Source organism: Barbatula barbatula, assembly GCF_947034865.1.
Source record: "Barbatula barbatula genome assembly, chromosome: 12".
NCBI classification, from domain to species: domain Eukaryota; kingdom Metazoa; phylum Chordata; class Actinopteri; order Cypriniformes; family Nemacheilidae; genus Barbatula; species Barbatula barbatula.
This window is the reverse complement of record NC_136775.1, coordinates 4280472-4299443: the sequence shown is the minus strand read 5'-3', so window position 1 is coordinate 4299443 and position 18972 is coordinate 4280472. Positions and strand designations below refer to the sequence as shown.

The following is an 18972-nucleotide window of genomic DNA, read 5'->3' as shown; positions in this document are numbered from 1 at the left end:
TTCACGTTCAGAACCCTCAGCCGTTTCCGGTTGGGGAGACTTAAAGCAGAGAGAATTAGAAAAATGAGAAAATAGTTACATTTAGCAGAAGCTGTACATTGCGACACACAGCAGTAGTATATAGAAGTGCTTTTCTACCATATTTTCCAATTGTCTCTGCTTCAAGTCTTACCAACTGGAAACTGCCAAAGGGTTCTGAACGTGAAACGCGGAAGTCACGCATGCATAAAGCCCATTGCAATAGTAAACGCTAGTAATATTGTTGCCATGGTTATCCCCTAAAGTTTACGTGACTTGAAAAATGCACTCCGGTCCTCAAACATGTGCAATACGTTCTGGTCGACATGTAGCCAAATTTAAATTTAGTGGTAAGTTTTCCTTTATGTCAAAAATAAGCTCTCATATAACAAATCCCAATGTTTAAATGGTATTTAAAAGGCCTCCATTTATTTTGGGTCAGACCCCCAAACCAAATGCAGGCTGACCTCACACTGACCCAAGACTGACTGACAAGCCCTTTTCACACAGAGATCCTGGAAAATACACAGAAATTGTGTCCAGGAATTTGTCCCGGGATCGCGGATGGGTGACAGGCATATACTTAAAAAGGAACACGCAAGAAAACAACAAAAGGAAAAAATAAAGGAGCATTTTCATCCAGACACAACAAAATGTTTCCATTTTGACGAAACACAGATTAAACTGGTACCGACATGTTTCCAAAAACGGTAAGGGTACTTTTTGTATGTGCAAATACTAAGAGTTGGTAGAGTTGACAAACAAACACAAATGACCATGTCTGTTCTTACAGATTTCCATAATTTTTGTGTCAGATCCTGTTTTTGTCCCACTCTTGCACACAGACACTATTGGCGTAATGAAAGACAGCACTAGGTGTTTTAAAGCAAAGCATTATGCGCTCTGTTCAGTTTCAATGTCCCGTCTCAGCAGTCTGTCCCAGAGTGATGTTTATTTTTCATTACCTCTGAGTTTCCTTAGAAACAGCCTTTAACAGCAGGTGTCAGGGGAACATTTCTGTCAGACTTCAGCTTTATACTTGACCCTGCAATCATAAAAAAAAGTTTTTACTCTACACACCATCTAAAACTGAGAGTCTACTTCAAAAAAGGGTTTTGTTAAATTGCACTCTTCCCAAAAGGGAAAATCTGAGTTTTAGTGAAATGCTCACAATCGTTTAATTCTGAGTCATGAATTAAACTTCTACACCCTGAACAAAACCAGAACCCATTGGGTCCGTGACACAAAGTTCAGAGCACAACAGCCCCCCACACACTTTTCCCGTCTGAATAACTGTGCAGGGGGAAAAAAGAGCACAATCCAAACACATTTTTCCTTCTCAAACAGGAATTCTTTCACAGACGATATTTGGAGGTCATTAAAAGCTGTCGTGAGGCTGTGGGGAGCTCCCGATCGCTCTGAATCTGGTGGTGGGGGTTACATTTCCACACAAATAGATGGAAACAAACTCATGAGCAGACAGGAGCCAGAATGAGATTCCAGTCTGGTGCTGTAACACACACAGCTGTGTGTCCCGGGGCGTGTATTCACAAAGACTCACTCAATGCACACTGATGTTCGGAAACACTGCTGGCAGGTAAATTGTCCCTTAAGGAGAGTTACTATCTCTGTTACAACCTCTGCATCTCCCACAAACACACACATTAGAAGCTATATCAGCAAGAACGTCTAGACACAAGAGATTTTATTCAAAGAAACATTTCTAACCCAAAAGAGCTGCTTGCAATTGCATCAGCATCAATGCATAGTCAGCAAATGATAAAGCTCAACACAAAACCAGGGCACACGACTGTTTATTTGTCCCTTAAATTATGAAAATACAAATCCTTTAATAATATTTACAGCACATAACACACAGAGAGAAGATGTGAACAGATGGCTAGTATGCTGAGTTTAGATTTCTTGGGCGAGACGACAGAATCCTATCCTCACCCAAAAACAGATAACTGGGACTTATTTCTCAACAAACATACTAAGTGTAACTTGTGAATGGATTTTCGATAGGTATGAAACATTACGCAACCAAACATTTCCTGGAAATTCCTTTCTTCATTAATCTATAGGCACAATGCATTATTTCTCTCATAATGAGTTCATAAGAAAGCAAAATTGGATTTAGCTGCATTTAAAACTGGAAAGTTACAGCAAACCTAACAACCAACAGCATCTTTTGGTTTTAATAATCCGTCTCCTCAGTTTGCGCAAACTAGCACATCATTTATAGTTTTAGACATTTTCCTCTGACATAAGTTTTTCTCCACCAAAAATGGTTTTATCAACTAAAGGTCCCGTGCATGAAATTTAGCGGCATAGCGGTGAGGTTTTTGCTACCAACGGCTCACTCCCCCCTCCTTTTTGAAGCATTACAGCGGCTGACACAGAGCCAAGATGTTGTCATGTTTTCGCTTCTTTAAAGAAGGAGATAATGTATTTACAAAACGCGTAAGAGAAGTTTGTCACTTTAGGGCTACTAAACAACATGGTGAATACCAGAGTCGTTGAATATGAGAGTTACGACACTCATGCTGCCGAAATCACATACTAAGACAGTACGCACTGATTTTGAATAAGTTCCTACCTATTTGCCGATAAAATAGTACGTTCTTTATAGTAAGAGTGGGAGTGAATACATTTCAGACATACTACGGCTGCCATGTTTTATGGCCAAGTGACCCAAATGCCCTTTGACCTATTGACAACAACCTATAGGTGAGTGTTGATATAAACATAATTTAGTCACGAGAAATTCATTTATTGGCATTTAAAACAGACGCCCGCCTTTACATTTTTCTGCTTTATTTATTTGATTTACTTTTGAAATTTCACCGTTTCTCTGATCCCGTGGCATCATGGGATAGAGAAGTGTCCATCCGATCCGTACTCACAAATCTCGGCGGAAGTAGCTTTGTATTCTGCGCTAGGCTTTAATGGACTAGTTTGATGCACTTATGTATTTTGTTGCCTATGTTGTAATAATTGCTTCCAATGTTTCCTCATCTGTAAGTCGCTTTGGATAAAAGCATCTGCCAAATGACTAAATGTAAATGCAAGTAGTAGACGATCCGGGTACTTCTCACCTAATGTTTTTTGCATACTGAGATTTTGCACATACTATTCTTGACTCGTACACATTTTCACCAACTATATGGTATGGAAGTAGGAGATTTCTGATGCAGCAACGATCTCGCCACAGTGTGGTTCATGGAGCCCTCAATAGTTCCAAACATATCCGTGCTGTCAACCTATTTAAATGGATTTTAGCGAGACAGATAACAGCAACTACATTTGCATAATTCTTGCTAAATATACTGTATTGGCGCATTGTGTACACTGAATACTACGTTGACTACATTTATAGCATCATTTTGTCTGGAGAGTAATTTGAAGATAAGATGATCTATGAATATAAGTTACAAGATATGACTGCCGACACGTTAAAATGTATAAACATGCCGTTATTGTAACTGTACAGCAAATGCGTTTGGGTGTCATTGAAATGAATGGGCTTCTGTACAGTGTTTAGAACCATTGGTGACTCCAAGTTACTTCCGCATTCCATTCTTCCAACGGACATCTATGTGACTGTCGTAACTCTGTTTTTCAACGGCTCTGGCAAATACCACACAAACATGTGGTGTTTTTGTAGATAGAAATAGCTCATTCTAGGGTAATGAAAAAAATCACACTTCATTATGGTTATGCATCACATGAAAAAAGAAGAATTTATGATATGGGACATTGCATGGTCTTTTTTAGGGGCACTATTATTTATTATTATTTCAGGATCATGGTCATTTTCTACTTCCCTTAATCGCATCAATAACATTTGAGTTTATATCTTAATTACAGCAGCGGACCGATACTGAGGGAAGAAAGACTGACTTGTAAAGGTAACAAATAAAGAATAAAAAGGTCTACAGCTCGAATGCAATAAATCCCTCGGCTGAAAAGTCCTGAAATCTTTCATCGCTAGGTTTTAAGTGCTTTCACATCTGATCTTGATTTAAAGTTCCTTAAAAAGCATCTATAAACTGTTGCCCTGTTTATTTTTGGTAGAAAAACAAATTAACACTTGTGAACAAATGACCAGTTGATAGATGCAAGCAACAGGACAGCTGTATGAAAAATTAAAGCAGTCTAAATATAAGATTAATGATCATCATGCAATTAAGGCTCAAATAAATAATACATAAATTTCTAACAACATATGGTTGCACAGACGAGTTCCTCCCTTTTGAAAAAGTGACCGTTCCCAGCACAACTCATAGTTCGCCCTAATTTCATTTACTCCTCCTCTTCCTCATCGACGGGGCCCTGAAGAGAGGTGTGGACTCCAGGCTCCTCTTCGCGACCATGCTCAATAGCAACGATGCCAGTGAAGAGAGCGTAGCTCAACATCGCTGCCACGGCAACCAGCACTGACAGCAACTGTTTGCGTCTCTTGTACGGCTCGTTGTCAATGTCGCTTCCCTGCTGTGCTTGGGACACTGGGTGGCCAACTTTATCTGCACAAAAACAGATAACATCATCAAACACCACATTTGATCCAAAACAGAAAAACAATCTTGTTTTTTTACAAACTTCACAATTGTCTGTGTGAATCACAAATGTGTCAGAAATTAAACAGAAATCGGGGTATCTGGAATGGTCTAAAGTAACCCAGATATACTATATAGTGCCAAAAAAGCTTTCACAATGCACTTTCCTCAAATGGAAGTAGTACAAGCTTGAATTTTATTAATGTCATTAAAAAGTCATGGTGTGTATATGAAAGTAAACGGTTTCTTACCAGGACTCTCGATGGGGAAGTAAAGGCTAAGAATGGTACTGCAAAATGTGTTCAAGTTGTCCAGATGTTTCAAGTGGTGTTGCAGTCGACAGTTGGGCAGCTGAATCTTTATCATTGGGGCTAAATGACCGAACACGTATGCATCCAGAGAAGAGGGCCTTCAGAAAACACAGAAGTCAAACAAAAGCTCACCCATCATCATCCGAGATGCTCATGACATTAACAACACACAGCGCTTTACAATTATTTTGGATTGGACTTACGAATCTCCAAAGAAAAATTTGTTTGAACCCAGACGTTGAGAGAGAAGATTCAGGCACTCCAGAGCATCACGGTAAAGCTGAAGAAGAAGAAGGGGGATATACACAAGGACAGTTATAGAGAATTTAAACTTATTATGAGAGAAATGAAGAAAGAAACATCTCTGTTGATGTTGGAAATGCTACAAATAATGTTTCAGTGTTTCTGCGAGAAGTTACGCTAAAAAAACAGTAGTACTGTGTCAGAAAACCGGATCATTAAAAGCTTTATCCGAACCCATATCCCAGAATTCATACTGCTGGTTTATCAACATGTACTCAATAGAGCACATATCTATCTTCTCACCTCTTTCTCTGCCTCTTCTCCCGACTCCAGGGTAGAGTTTCCTCGGATGAGACGAAGTCTCTCCAACTGCTTGTTCTGCATGTGACTCGGCAGGAAGAAGTTGAGGGGGAAGGAGATGTTCTCTGCGTGCCAACGTCGCGTCACCTCCACGTAGTTCTTAGAATCAACCCATAAAGCGTAGATCTGCCAAGAGACGAAAAGTTTGCGCGTGTATCAAAAGAAACCTCTTTGTTGAACGTATGATTTTAAGTCTCACCAGCGCGGGTAAAAGTCGCTCCTCCAGCAGCGAGATGAAGGCCATCGTGTCTGCGCCCTCTTTGGCCGAGAGATCGTAGTCTGCATTGTATTTCTGAATAACAAACACACGACTTTACTATTTCTGACTTTGCTCAGAAATGCACAGGGTTTAGCCTTAAAGTGATAGTTCACCCAAGAAATTGTGTCATCCTTTACTCGCCCTCTTGTCATTTCAAACCTTTTTGACTTTCTTTCGTCCGCAGAACACAAAAGAAAATATTTCGAAGAAAGTTGGTAACCGAACAGTGCTGGACCCCATTCACTTCAATTGTATGGACACAAAACCCAAAGAAGTAAATGGGGGCCAGTTAAAAACATTCTTCAAAATATCTTCTTATGTGTGTTCTGCGAAAGAAATACAGTCCAAAAGGTTTGAGGAAAAGAGGGTGAGTCATAATGACATTTTTGGGCAAACTATCACTTTAACAATGTTAATCTATGATACAGTTTCTCAGTCTAAAGTAGACATGAAATGCACAGATATGTCATGTTTCACGTCGAAGAGTTCATCATGAATGAGGAGCTGTATACCCAAAGATGAACATTATGTAATTCCAAACCCACATAACTCTTCTCAAATATCGTTTGCAACCAAACGTTAAATTACCTCAAATATGATGCAACATGTTGGAAAAAGCATTTAGTTTGACAGCTACTGGAAAGGAAAAGATTAAATAATTTAGGCCTGTTTGGCCTCTCTTCATATTAATCTGGGACTGGAGAAGGTATTCTGACATCCAAAAATGACACACTTCACCTTTAAGTTATGTAGTGGTTTGTGAACAGAGTTGCAAATTTGATTTGAACCATATTGTAGGTAAAAAGCTTCTAAAATCGGAGAAGCTTCCAGGACAAAATTCCATTAACGGTTCTGGGCAGTCCAGCACTACTACTGGGTAGAAGATGACACAATAAACATGTGTCTCCGGGAAAGGTTGTAATTATATCCACGTGACATTCCTTTATAAACTAAAACAAATGGGTACATTCATTACGCAATGAAACAGTGCCACATCTAAACTATTACATCATTGCGGAAACATAAGTCTCTGGAAGTCATTTGTGTGTGTCATTTAAGACTTAATAATATTCCTTTGAAAATTAGTTTGGTGGGGTACAAGTGAGCCTATGACTTCATTATATTTGAAACACAGAGCACCATTATCGAGGAAAATGATATTCACTGTTGGTATGAGAAAAATCACCTGTTTTCTCAACTGTATGATGATCTGACTGGGTTGAGAACAGCTGCCCTCCTCTCTGGTCCTGAGAGCTGGAAGTGAACCTTTAGTGAAGAGAACAGAATCAGTAAAGCACATGTATTGACTCCTTTATCATTCAATTTTTTTCTATGGACAGAATTGTGTGATACCACAGACATTAAAGAATATATATATATATATATATATATATATATATATATATATATATATATATATATATATATATACGCTGTCTTTAAATGAAGCGTTTCTTTCCCCTTGTATACACAATTTGATGCTGCTAGTTGTGCGGAAATCACACACTTCACGTTCAGTTTAGAAGAACTCAAGAATCATGGGAAAAGGATAATGGAGACAGACAAGGGTTTGGAAAAACAGAGGGAAAGAAAGTGAAACCAGACAGACGCCAGTTATCAGCAGCACTGCTGGAAAGAGGAAAAGGTCTGCGATTAAACAACAGACTCCAGTCAACATGCGCTAAAATATCCTTTTTAACAAACGCTGAGAGTCTGCCAAGAAGCAGATTGTTAAATGTGGAAGTGCTTACCTGTAGGGCTTCTCCAGGGGTTGGAGATCTTGTGAATTTTCAGAGGGGCTCCGGCAAAGCGAGCGTATGCCTGAATATTGCATAAAAGACATTATTAAAATATCCACTAAATTAACTTTTACAGTTCACGTGTATTGGAGATACTGTTCAGGTCCAATTATAATCATAATGTCCAGAAACAGAACAAGATAAGAGCAAATGAACACAACTGTGCCCTCTATGAAGAGAAAATGTGGCACGGAGCTGAAAAGTTGCAATTACAAAGGACCTCAATTCTGTTTAAATATCTATATAGAATATCTTGTTCTTTTTTCTTGTACTTAATTGAGCAATTCCAGCAAACACATTTATTTATTCCAAAGTCAGAGATTCGAACAGGACAGTTTTACAGCCTATAAACACTCAAGCCCGATATGTTTGTGAAACAACACAGACAGTGCTGCCACATTTTTTGTACATATGAACACTGTAATGGAAATTTTCTAGTCTAGCTTCTTGATGTGTCTATCTATATGTTTATGAAGTTTTTATCCATGTTTTCTTCTCTATGTTATCATGTTTTTCTCTATACGCGTCATACCACTCTGCCTTTGCCCTCGAGCAGAGGCCAAGATGTTCTGTTTGGAATAACGGGCATCACTTCTCGGAAACCAGCTCGGGATTCTGGCTAGGGGGCAAAGGGAGGGGGTTTCACGTTTTAATATATACTCTGGGTGCAGAAGGAAAGAGTGCCTTTGCTCTGCACCATGCTCATTGCTTATGATGCAGATTAAACGACAATAAAATACTTTGCAAAGTACCTGATGTCTCTGTATATTGCGTTTGTCAAAATTGACTCACCTTGATTAAGGAATAAGAAAATTCCACAACAATTTGGCGACGAGGTATGGGATCACAAGGCTGACGGAGAACGGACTAGAGTTGACTGATCATCCTGGACATAGCAAATCCAGCTCTAACCCCATACAGGGACGAGAGAACTCTACTCCGGACCCCAAGCTGACGTGATCCCAAAAGAACTCAGTGCAAGGCACAAAAAGGAAAAGTGGTGAGTCAGGTAGATTTCTGAACAGTCTGGAACGTTAAAGAGGGGAGACTACTCAGAATCGAGAGATTCTAAACAGTCTGGGGGACTACTAAGAAATGATATGGATAAACCAACATACAGAGAAATGAGGAAAAGGTGGGGAACGGGAAGTTTACAAGGTGTACCCTATCTGAAAGAAAAAGCAAACTTTCCTGAAAACAGTACATTTAGTACCACAAAATTAGAGAAAATAAGAGAACATATGGGGAAAAAATACATATTTAAAATGTCCAAAAAAGAAAGGGAAAAATATGATGAAGCGTGTAAATGTTTAGAGTTATGGGAGAGGGAAGCTAATAGACGTGACTATGTTTTTAAAGAAATGGCATTGGAAGAACTGCCACCACCGAAAACTCCATTGTACCCTGTTTTGCTTGAATATAATGATTTAACCCCTCTGTCTTCTTTACCCCCATCTATGACTGAGTACAAACACCAAACGGAGGATGATTGTGTCCCTCCTCACCGACATCTGAACCCGATCGAGGCAGCTCCAGTGCCCCCACCAGTATCTCCACCAGCACCAGTGCCGCACATGCCACAGCCCGCGGTGTGTCAAAAGCAAGAAAGAGCGCAACCAGCACTGACAGACAAAGAACTTTTGACATTTTGCAAAGAATTCTCACCCTCAATGAAAGAATTAGAGAGACTGTTGAAAGTCAAACTGAAACCATCTGACCTGAGAAAGTTACAGGGTAAATGGCCTGTGGAGGAAGTATTTAAAGAACATTCTGGACTTCAACCTGATGCAGACGGACCGGACATTGGTCCGTTCGAAGGACATCTCAGGTCCGCTTTTCTGCGGAAACTCAGAGAAGAGCTGAGACGAGAAGTGGAAAAATCGTGCATCGAGCCAGATCGCGCGAGAATGAGTGAGATTGTCCGTCATGCTGTACACGCCGAAAGACAAACAGGCAAGAAAGAGCTTCAGAAGAAAAACACACAAGATAAAGAACTCCACATGGCTCTAATGAATATCGGAGGAGAACACGGAAGAATAGGAAGATGGCGAGGGAGTGGAGGTTTTAAACCCTCTGGCATGTATGGAGAGAAGTGTTTCAATTGTGGAAGAACGGGGCACTGGCGAAATGATTGTCCTGAGCCTCGGAGATCGCGGAGGTCAAGAGAAAAGGTAGATGGAAGTGAGGAGGTGAGGCATCATTCCGAGGGTGGTGAGTATGATTTCCCTTAGCATATGCAATGAAGAAATGCTTTTTCCTACTGTATGCAATGAAGATCTGCTTAGCTCACATTCCATGATGAATGAAACCGCTTTCTGAACTTTGCTAAAATGCACAATGCTTGTGTGCAACAAACTGCTTGAATTTTTGATAGATTCAGGGGCAACAAATAGCCTACTGTGATTCACAAGAAGTGTTTAAATTTGCCAGAGTCTAAACTAGCTGTGTTTTCCCTAAATGCTAGTGGCTCTAATGTAAAATAATTTATGTCAAAAGGGTGCAATGTGAGTTGGGGAGTGACAAATTTCAACACAGGTTTCTCATGTCTGACTGCTGCCCGATTCATTTGCTGGGCAGAGTAATAATGTGTATGATGACAGATTGAGCATGATACCAACACGACCCGTGTGCAGCGCTCGTACAGCTGTACGATGTAGTTTTGAATTACGTAAATATGATGTAGAAAGTTTTGCCTCACAGAGCCTCATGACGTTGATTACAATGGTGTGGGGAGCTGTGGGTGTTTTGCTGACAAATATGCGCACGCCATAGAATGGGTTAAAAGGGACGACGTGCAATATTCAAATTTGTTGCATGCCCATCGTGAAAATCATGCCTGTCTGTCAGCAACAAGGGGACTTGAAGTGTTTTCACACACAAAAAGATTAATGAAGAGTATTTACATACCAGAAATTTTGGGAAAGGTGCCCGTACAACTGTTGATAACAGGAAAATATTATGTTTGGTTGATTAGGAACTGTGAACCTGTTGTGTGATAACGCCCAAGGGTAATTTTCGTCCACGCAAACAGCAATTCCCCCTCAAAACAGAAGCCTCAAACTAGAAGCCCTCAATGTCATAAGGCCAATATTTAATGAGTTTAAAAAGATTAAAAAATAAAGGCATAGTTGTGCCATGCCCAAATTTACCGGTGCGCAGGCCTTTGTTTCCAGTTTAAAAGATAAGAGAGTAGAAGTAAATGTCTCCAAAGTCCAGCTGGCAAAACAAGTTGTTCGTTTTTTGGGTCACGAAATTACTGACCGCGGCAGACAGCTGTCCGCAAAGCGTGTCTGCAATTACAGACATCGCAAGTCCAAAAGCAAAGAAGCAATTGATATCATTTTTAGGGACCATTTCTCTGCTCAGACAGCAGAGCTCATTGCACTCACACACGCATGCAAATTATCAAAGAATAAAAATGTAGACATTCACACAGAGAGTAGAAATGCATTTGGTGTAACTCATGATTTTGGCACACTGTGTAAACACAGAAACTTTTTAAAAGCTGATGGTAAAAACATTCTTAATCACACACCGGTTGCTGAAATGCTATCTGCCATTCTTATCCCATCAGCCATTGTTGTGTGTGACTGCCACACACACTTTTGTATCTGAAACTATTTTTTTGCAGGAAGCCGACAAGCTGACCTTGCAGCAAAGCAAGCAACATCAGAGACAGACAGATTGTCTCCAGAAATCACTAACAAAACTCTTTCTCTTGCAGAGATGCAAACATTTTGCAGAACCAGCTGAGCGTGCATTCGGGAAGGAGTGCTCATGTAAATACACAGACAATGTTTGGGGGGGGCCCAAATGGCCTCACCTGTTTGCCAAACATTTTTTTCCCTGCTTTTGCGATTTTGAAGGGGGGATGTTACAAGGCAATGTGTTTTTGCTCTCAATATGTTTGTGCAGGTGAAAAGAGCAGTAGCAAATGGAGCTGACAAATCATTACACAGCTTCCAGGAAGTCGTGGGAAAGACACACCTCCCACTGCAAAAAGGTCCAAGGAGTGGCAACTCCAACCATAGGCCCATCACAATGGCATCCACAATGGCTCTTCGCAATGGTCGTGCTGACAAAGGGAATCAACTGTTCCAGTCGGGGACGCATCGAACCCCGAGAAATTAGAGATTATAGAATTTTGTTTTTGTGCAACACTATATTCCAAGTTTAATAAAATGGTATGGGGAGGGACAGTGTTACCCAAATTCTGCTAGGTACTGGGGAACAAATATGTATTTGTGTAGAGGTACGTGTGCCTCAGTTGATGTTGTGGATAAGGCAACAAAATTTGAAAATGTGGGCCATTATGTCCCCTGGGACGGCCAAATAAAAAGGAAAAAGAGAAAGTTTTAGACTAGCTGTAACTCAGAAAAATTTTAGTTATGAGGGAACGGGAGCAATTCCACAAATGAGAGTAAGAATATGGAAAGTGACGAAGGCTGAAGCAGGTGGTGTTACCGATTCTAGTGGGATTTTAAGAACTGTTTAGATAGAAGAATGAAACCTGTAAGAGAAAGGGCGTTGCTCATCTTACGGGTCAAAGTATAAAGATTTTGGTTATCATATATGATAAAAGGGGGGAATGTAATGGAAATTTTCTAGTCTAGCTTCTTGATGTGTCTATCTATATGTTTATGAAGTTTTTATCCATGTTTTCTTCTCTATGTTATCATGTTTTTCTCTATACGCGTCATACCACTCTGCCTTTGCCCTCGAGCAGAGGCCAAGATGTTCTGTTTGGAATAACGGGCATCACTTCTCGGAAACCAGCTCGGGATTCTGGCTAGGGGGCAAAGGGAGGGGGTTTCACGTTTTAATATATACTCTGGGTGCAGAAGGAAAGAGTGCCTTTGCTCTGCACCATGCTCATTGCTTATGATGCAGATTAAACGACAATAAAATACTTTGCAAAGTACCTGATGTCTCTGTATATTGCGTTTGTCAAAATTGACTCACCTTGATTAAGGAATAAGAAAATTCCACAACAACACACACGCACACAAAAAAATCGTTTTTTTCATTAATTACTGTGAAAACGACCGGTTAGGAGAGAGATTGTTTACAGATAAATAAAATGAACAAATCCATGGCCTCTTAGGAGATAATATATATCAAACAAGTAACAACATCTCTAGCAACAAAAAATAAGCAACAACAGAAACCTTAAACAATAGTTACAAACCAGCAAACATGAGTTTCGGATCGCATGCCTGTTTTATGATCCTGTCCGATACAGAAAGACATAATTTCACGTTCTAGCACATCCAGCCGAGAGCTGACAGATTCAACACTTTACACCTGCGGGGTATTCCAGAAAGCAAAGTTAACTTTCCATCACCTAAAGCCCAAATCTTGCTTACTGCTTAGAACTGTACGTCTTTGAAGAGTACGTTTTATCAACCTCACGAAAGATTCCCAGAGTTAAACATGTGCTGTGGGCTGTGGATCACAGATTTCACGAGTCACCCTGGAAGCGACCAGGAAACATTATAAATAACCGAAGGCTTTAATCTGCAACAGTGTATAAAGTGTGGGATTCAAAATCATATAAATCATATTATTTAAAGGGGTCGTATAGCACGAATACGTGTTTTTCTGTGTCTTTGGTGTGTTGCCCATGCATGTATTAGACACGTAAAATCGCACAATTTAAATAAAGTTTAGGGCTGGACGATGTCTACAGTGAAACGTTGCCACGCCAGTCTTTATACAATGCGAGCTGCGCAGACATGCGTACGTCTTCTTTACAGAACGCGGTATGTGGAAAATACAGCATATTCTAACCTTAAAACTTGTATACACATTGCATTACATCTAAAACGAACGATAATATTTGTTTTAGCAGTGTCATATGACCCCTTTCATTTATATGCTAAACGCTATTTTTGAACCGAAATATAAAACAAATATACTCATCATGGCTATCTTTGTTACAAAAAGTGTAGATTTGTTGAGATGTTTGTAACTGTTATTTTATTGTGTCTACTATGGTATTTTACCAAAATTGTGTTGTGTATATGTGTTTGATTACATTAATTTTATAGACAGTATTAAACCTCTTTTTTGTTCCTTCCCTGTATGTTCCTTAAAAAATCTACCTTTATTTGGTTTTCCAAAAACGGATTTTGTATTGAGTCAGCTTTATATTCACCTGCTGATGTAGTCATATTAAATACAAAATATTTCTAAATTGTATAAACTGCTACAGTTTTTATAATTTTGGAAAAACTTGGGATGCTTTTCAGTACACTACACTATGTATGATAATTATTTTGGAGTAGAGGCTGAAGGTCTGCTGGGACAGAGGAAGAGGTTTAAAATGTTAGGCCCAGTCACATGTCCAATAAGTAATGTAGCCTAATATATATCTCTTTCAAATACATATAGAAAAACTTTGTTTGCTAAAAGGCCATGGCTTTCCAAATGTTAAATGAGGTCTAAAAGTCCTATCTTCAAAGATCAATAACAACTTGTAATTTGGAAAAGGGCATTTCAATACAGTAGAGGATCAGAAAAACATTATTAAGAAATACAGATGGTATGAACACACTTAGAAGTCTTCTAATGTTATTTATATGTATCTGAATCACAATGATAAAGGGACTATAATACAACATATACTGGGAATCAGGCATGCAACCTTTGGGTTATAAGTCCATCTCTCTAAACATTACACCACAATTGCCCTGAGATGTGTCAAATATTAAATAGTTAGTGGGGAAGAGTAATGAGATGCAAATGTTTAATAAATTGTTCTGAAGTTACAAGAAATGTAAGGTGTGCATAATATTTATGCATACAATCATATATAGAGATTTAATAATAGACCTAATTAAAAGTATGTACGGTATTCAATGTAAACACATAACGCCTTAAAAAAAAGAACAGCTAAAGATGATTTTTTTTAAAATGGTTACAAAACCAGTTGTGAATGCTCAATCGCAAGGGGTGTGACGGAAATTTTTAATTATAGTAATATACCATACTATGCGCACGCTACTTCAGCATGTTGTTTGGTAGATTCTTTCCACAAAGATATACGTTATTTTATACTGTTATACTATTGTGCCCAAGGCCAAGAATGGGACTACAGTGCATCCGGAAAGTATTCACAGTGCTTCACTTTTTCCACATTTTGTCATGTTACAGCCTTGTTCCAAAATGGATTCAATTTATTATTTTCCTCAAAAACTCTACAAACAATACCCCACAATGACAATGTGAAAGAAGTTAGTTTGAAATCTTTGCAAATTTATTTAAATTAAAAAAACGAATAAAGCACATGTACATAAGTATTCACTGCCTTTGCCATGACACCCAAAATTGAGCTCAGGTGCATCCTGTTTCCACTTATCTTCCTTGAGATGTTTCTACAACTTGATTGGAGTCCACCTGTTTTACATTCAGTTGATTGGACGTGATTTGGAAAGGCACACACCTGTCTATATCAGGTCCCACAGTTAACAGTTCGTGTCAGAGCACAAACCAAGCCATGAAGTCCAAGGAATTGTCTGAAGACCTCCGAGACAGGATTGTATTGAGGCACAGATCTGGAGAAGCATTGAAGGTCCCAATGAGCACAGTGGCCAAGAACCCGATGGTCACTCTGACAGAGCTCCAGCACGTCTCTGTGGAGAGAGAAGAACATTCCAGAAGAACAACCATCGCTGCAGCACAAGATTCTCAGGTCTGATGAAACAAAGATTGAACTCTTTGTCTGGCGGAAACCAGGCACCGATCATCATCTGGCCAATACCATCCCTACAGTGAAGCATGGTAGCGGCAGCATCATGCTGTTGGGATGTTTTTCAGCGGCACGAATTGGGAGACTAGTCAGGATCGAGGGAAAGATGAACGCAGCAATGTACAGGGACATCCTGAGCGCTCTGGACCTCAGACCGGGGGGGAAGGTTCATCTTCCAACAGGACAATGACACTAAGCACACAGCCAAGATAATAAAGGAGTGGCTACAGGACAACTCTGTGACTGTCCTTGAGTGGCCCAGCTAGAGCCCAGACTTGGACATCTCTGGAGAGACCTGAAAATGGCTATGCACCGCTCTCCAGCCAACCTGTAGAGCTTGAGAGATCTTGCAAAGACGAATGGGAGAAACTGCCCAAAAATAGGTGTTACGAGCTTGTAGCATCATACTCAAAAATACTTTAAGCTCTAATTGTTGTCAAAGGTTCTTCAACAAAGTATTGAGCAAAGGCTGTGTATACTTATGTACATGTGCCTTTTTTTCCAAACTTGTTTTCCAAACAAACTTTTCACATTGTCATTATGGGGTATTGTTGTAGAATTGAGGAAAATGAATTGAATCCATTTTGGAATAAGGCTGTAACACGACAAAATGTGGAAAAAGTGAACCGCTGTGAATACTTTCCGGATGCACTGTATAATGGCCAACTCTGATTCTTGAAAGGACTACTGCACACCAAAATCGTTATTTGCTGTGGAAAACAACTGTTAATCATCAACAGTTTGAAGTAACTATGGCTGTAAAAGGGATATTTTAATTCTGTCATTTACTCACCTTCTAGTCATTTCAAACCGGTTTCATTTTCTTTAAAGAACGTTGGTAACCAAACAAACGGTGTTACCTTTTGACATACTTTGGAATTGAATTGTCATTTTTGGGGCAACGGTCCCATTTATTTACCATTGTATGGACATTTATCTGAATTGTACCTTAAGCTTTAAAAAGTGCAATTGATTTATTTTGTCTTTAGTGGCTTTTGTCATTTATGGTCACTATGAAGTGACCATAACAAAAAGTTTGGAAGAACATGACAGAATGTTCAGTCTCATGTGAAATTAGGTTACCAGCAGGCCTCAAAAATTCACTTTGACTGTAAATGGTGGAGACTGTAAACGGAAAGAGTCGAGTTTCAAGATTTTCCACCTTTTCCCGCCCGCGGCCTACTGTCGAGCTGGAAGGGGCCTTAAGGCTGACATCATCGCCTCAGATTTATTACTGGACCGATTCCGACTGAATCCTAAACTGCGGCTCGTAAAGTGGAGAGGATCAAGTTTAGAAATAAATCACTTACGTGAACACGCGGTGCCGTCCAAAACAAATACGGGGGAGGAAAAGTACAAGTTCACTTTGCCAAGGAAGAATTTACAGTTCACAAAAGGAAAGACGTTCATCAGACTCCTGGCGTACACATAAACACGCCAAAATGAGGCCACGGATGACAGAACGGCTGCCCTTGAAGGTGCAGATGGTAATAATTAGATTTGTATATAGCTTGGTGCAGATGAGAATCGGGCTGCCCTGATTTTATGTCCCGCCCCTGCCTACTGTTTTGTCCAATCAGAGCTCTGTCATTAAAAAGAGAGCATTACATCAGGGGTTCACTCATTCATAAAATAAACAAATGTTGTTGCCTGTTTTTTGCTGGACCATAGTATTTAGTGTTTCTGTGTATCTATGGGTTTAAAACAAGCTGATAAAAAATAAACAAGAGTGCATTATAACTAGCAGTCTTGTCTGCAAAATGGATTAAAAATACGTAACAATCCTTTTTTGCCATTATATAAAAGGTAACAAACACCTGCAAATCGGGTATTTATGCAACTCTACATTTGATGAACAACATATTTTGTATAATGCTGTAATCTCGGTAGGAGTTACCATAAAAATCCACGGTTGCGTCAACCAGAAAACATGAATCAAAACGCAAAGCAAAAACTAAGTATAAGCATATAATTGTTCAAAATTTTAACAGATACACACAGAACAAACAATAATACAAAAAAACTCTCTGAACTAAACATTAAAGTGCCTAACAGATCAACTTTTCAAATATTTTCCATTATTGGTCGATTCAAAAGTAATATTTCAAAACCCTCAGGAAGTTGGAGACTTCCTTACCAGCTGCCAAAAACACAATGATGGGGAAAAGTCAATAATAATGTCATGCCACTGGATCTTTTTGGCACGGCGAGATAACCTGGAAAAACCTGAATGAATTTAACATTTCCTAACGGAGGGAGCAAAAGCACACCTGCGGTTTTTCTAGCCACCCACAGTAGGTCCAGACACACTGTAACACACACGCCATTTACCCAACCGCCAACATGCTGGAAAAATCTCACCACAGTCATGACATGAGATTCCAAAAAACACAGCACTGATGTAACATAATAGCTTTAACACACAAATTCAGCAACAATCACACTGTCTCTTTGGCCACATTCATCCTTTGTTGATTAGAAACAACAACAATCTGATCTCAGTATCCAAGGAAGCTGATTGGAGATGAGACTGATGCTTACTGGAAATGACAGGGATGGTTTTGTGGTGTGCAGTTGAAGCAACGGAAGTGGAAAAATAGAGAAAATGTATTCCACATGATTTATTAAACCAAAATATGTATTGATCAGCACCGTAGGTAGTGAATAAATGAATGCTATGAGTTTGGGTCAGGAGTAACAAGGACCGGAAACGTGTTAATAAAACCATTGTTCACATATATGTGTTCTACACACATAAACACAATATGCACGAAAATATCATGAACGAATACTTGATCATTGACTACAGTTTCCAGATATATGTGACAAAAGATGATGTCAGCAGATCTGCAATGACGGATATGAACTTGACATGTTAAAACATAATATGCTGATGTTTGTCCAAAAACTAAACATGTTTAAATAGACGGATGCTATTATCTTGTCAATTGATGACGTAGGATGTCTTAAAATTAAGTTCACACAAACATCACAGTAATCTACAATTATGCAGAATAGAAACAGAAGAGCCTAATGTTAATCTATCATGGGGAAATCATTAACATCGTCTACATGTGCCACAGTAACATGGCATTCATTTATAAAACGTACACACGCTGCATCATTATATAACTTGAACCGTGTTAGTGTCACGGTGTTTGTAAGGGATCTCAGTTTGGATGTAACTTTCCGAATCTCTGTACAAACACGTGAGCACAACCCATCAGAGCTTGCAATCTGCATTACACCGTTATAATAAAAAAACTCACCAGAACGATGAGACAGTCTGTATCTACTGAGGGTAACCCCAAACCAGCTTTCCAGCAAAACAGCTCACAGGGCGCCGCCATCTTTACCACGCGAACGTCGTTAAAACGGAAGTGATGATTCCCCAAATAAAAGTCCCCGCAAAAGTCTGGGGTTTGATGATTTAGGTCTAAAACAGCACAAAATGCAGATTCGGAGCGAAATTGTTTCATTATAACCGTTGAAAATACCAACCCATTTTCCTTTTTTTTTACCAATTTACAATAGTTATTGGAGTTACTGTACGAACAGCTTCAATATGAAGGTTATATATAGCCCGTGGTTAAAGTTAGACAGCCCATTAAACAAACTGTACTTTTTCACCATGTGTGTACAATAAAGGTGCAAAACACAACAGTCAAAGCAT

General features: G+C 39.4%; 1 protein-coding gene across 1 annotated transcript; it reads right to left on the bottom strand.

The window, feature by feature from the left end:
• Positions 1 to 1815: 1815 nt before the first annotated feature.
• Positions 1816 to 18698, bottom strand: mtx1a (metaxin 1a). The gene is made up of 8 exons (XM_079469519.1): positions 18569 to 18698; positions 7502 to 7571; positions 6937 to 7016; positions 5691 to 5783; positions 5435 to 5617; positions 5092 to 5168; positions 4829 to 4986; positions 1816 to 4544 (listed from the first exon to the last, which is right to left on the bottom strand). Exons 1-8 carry the CDS (start codon positions 18647 to 18649, stop codon positions 4324 to 4326), a joined length of 963 nt encoding a protein of 320 aa, XP_079325645.1. The 5' UTR covers positions 18650 to 18698; the 3' UTR covers positions 1816 to 4323.
• Between the last annotated feature and the right edge of the window lie 274 nt (positions 18699 to 18972).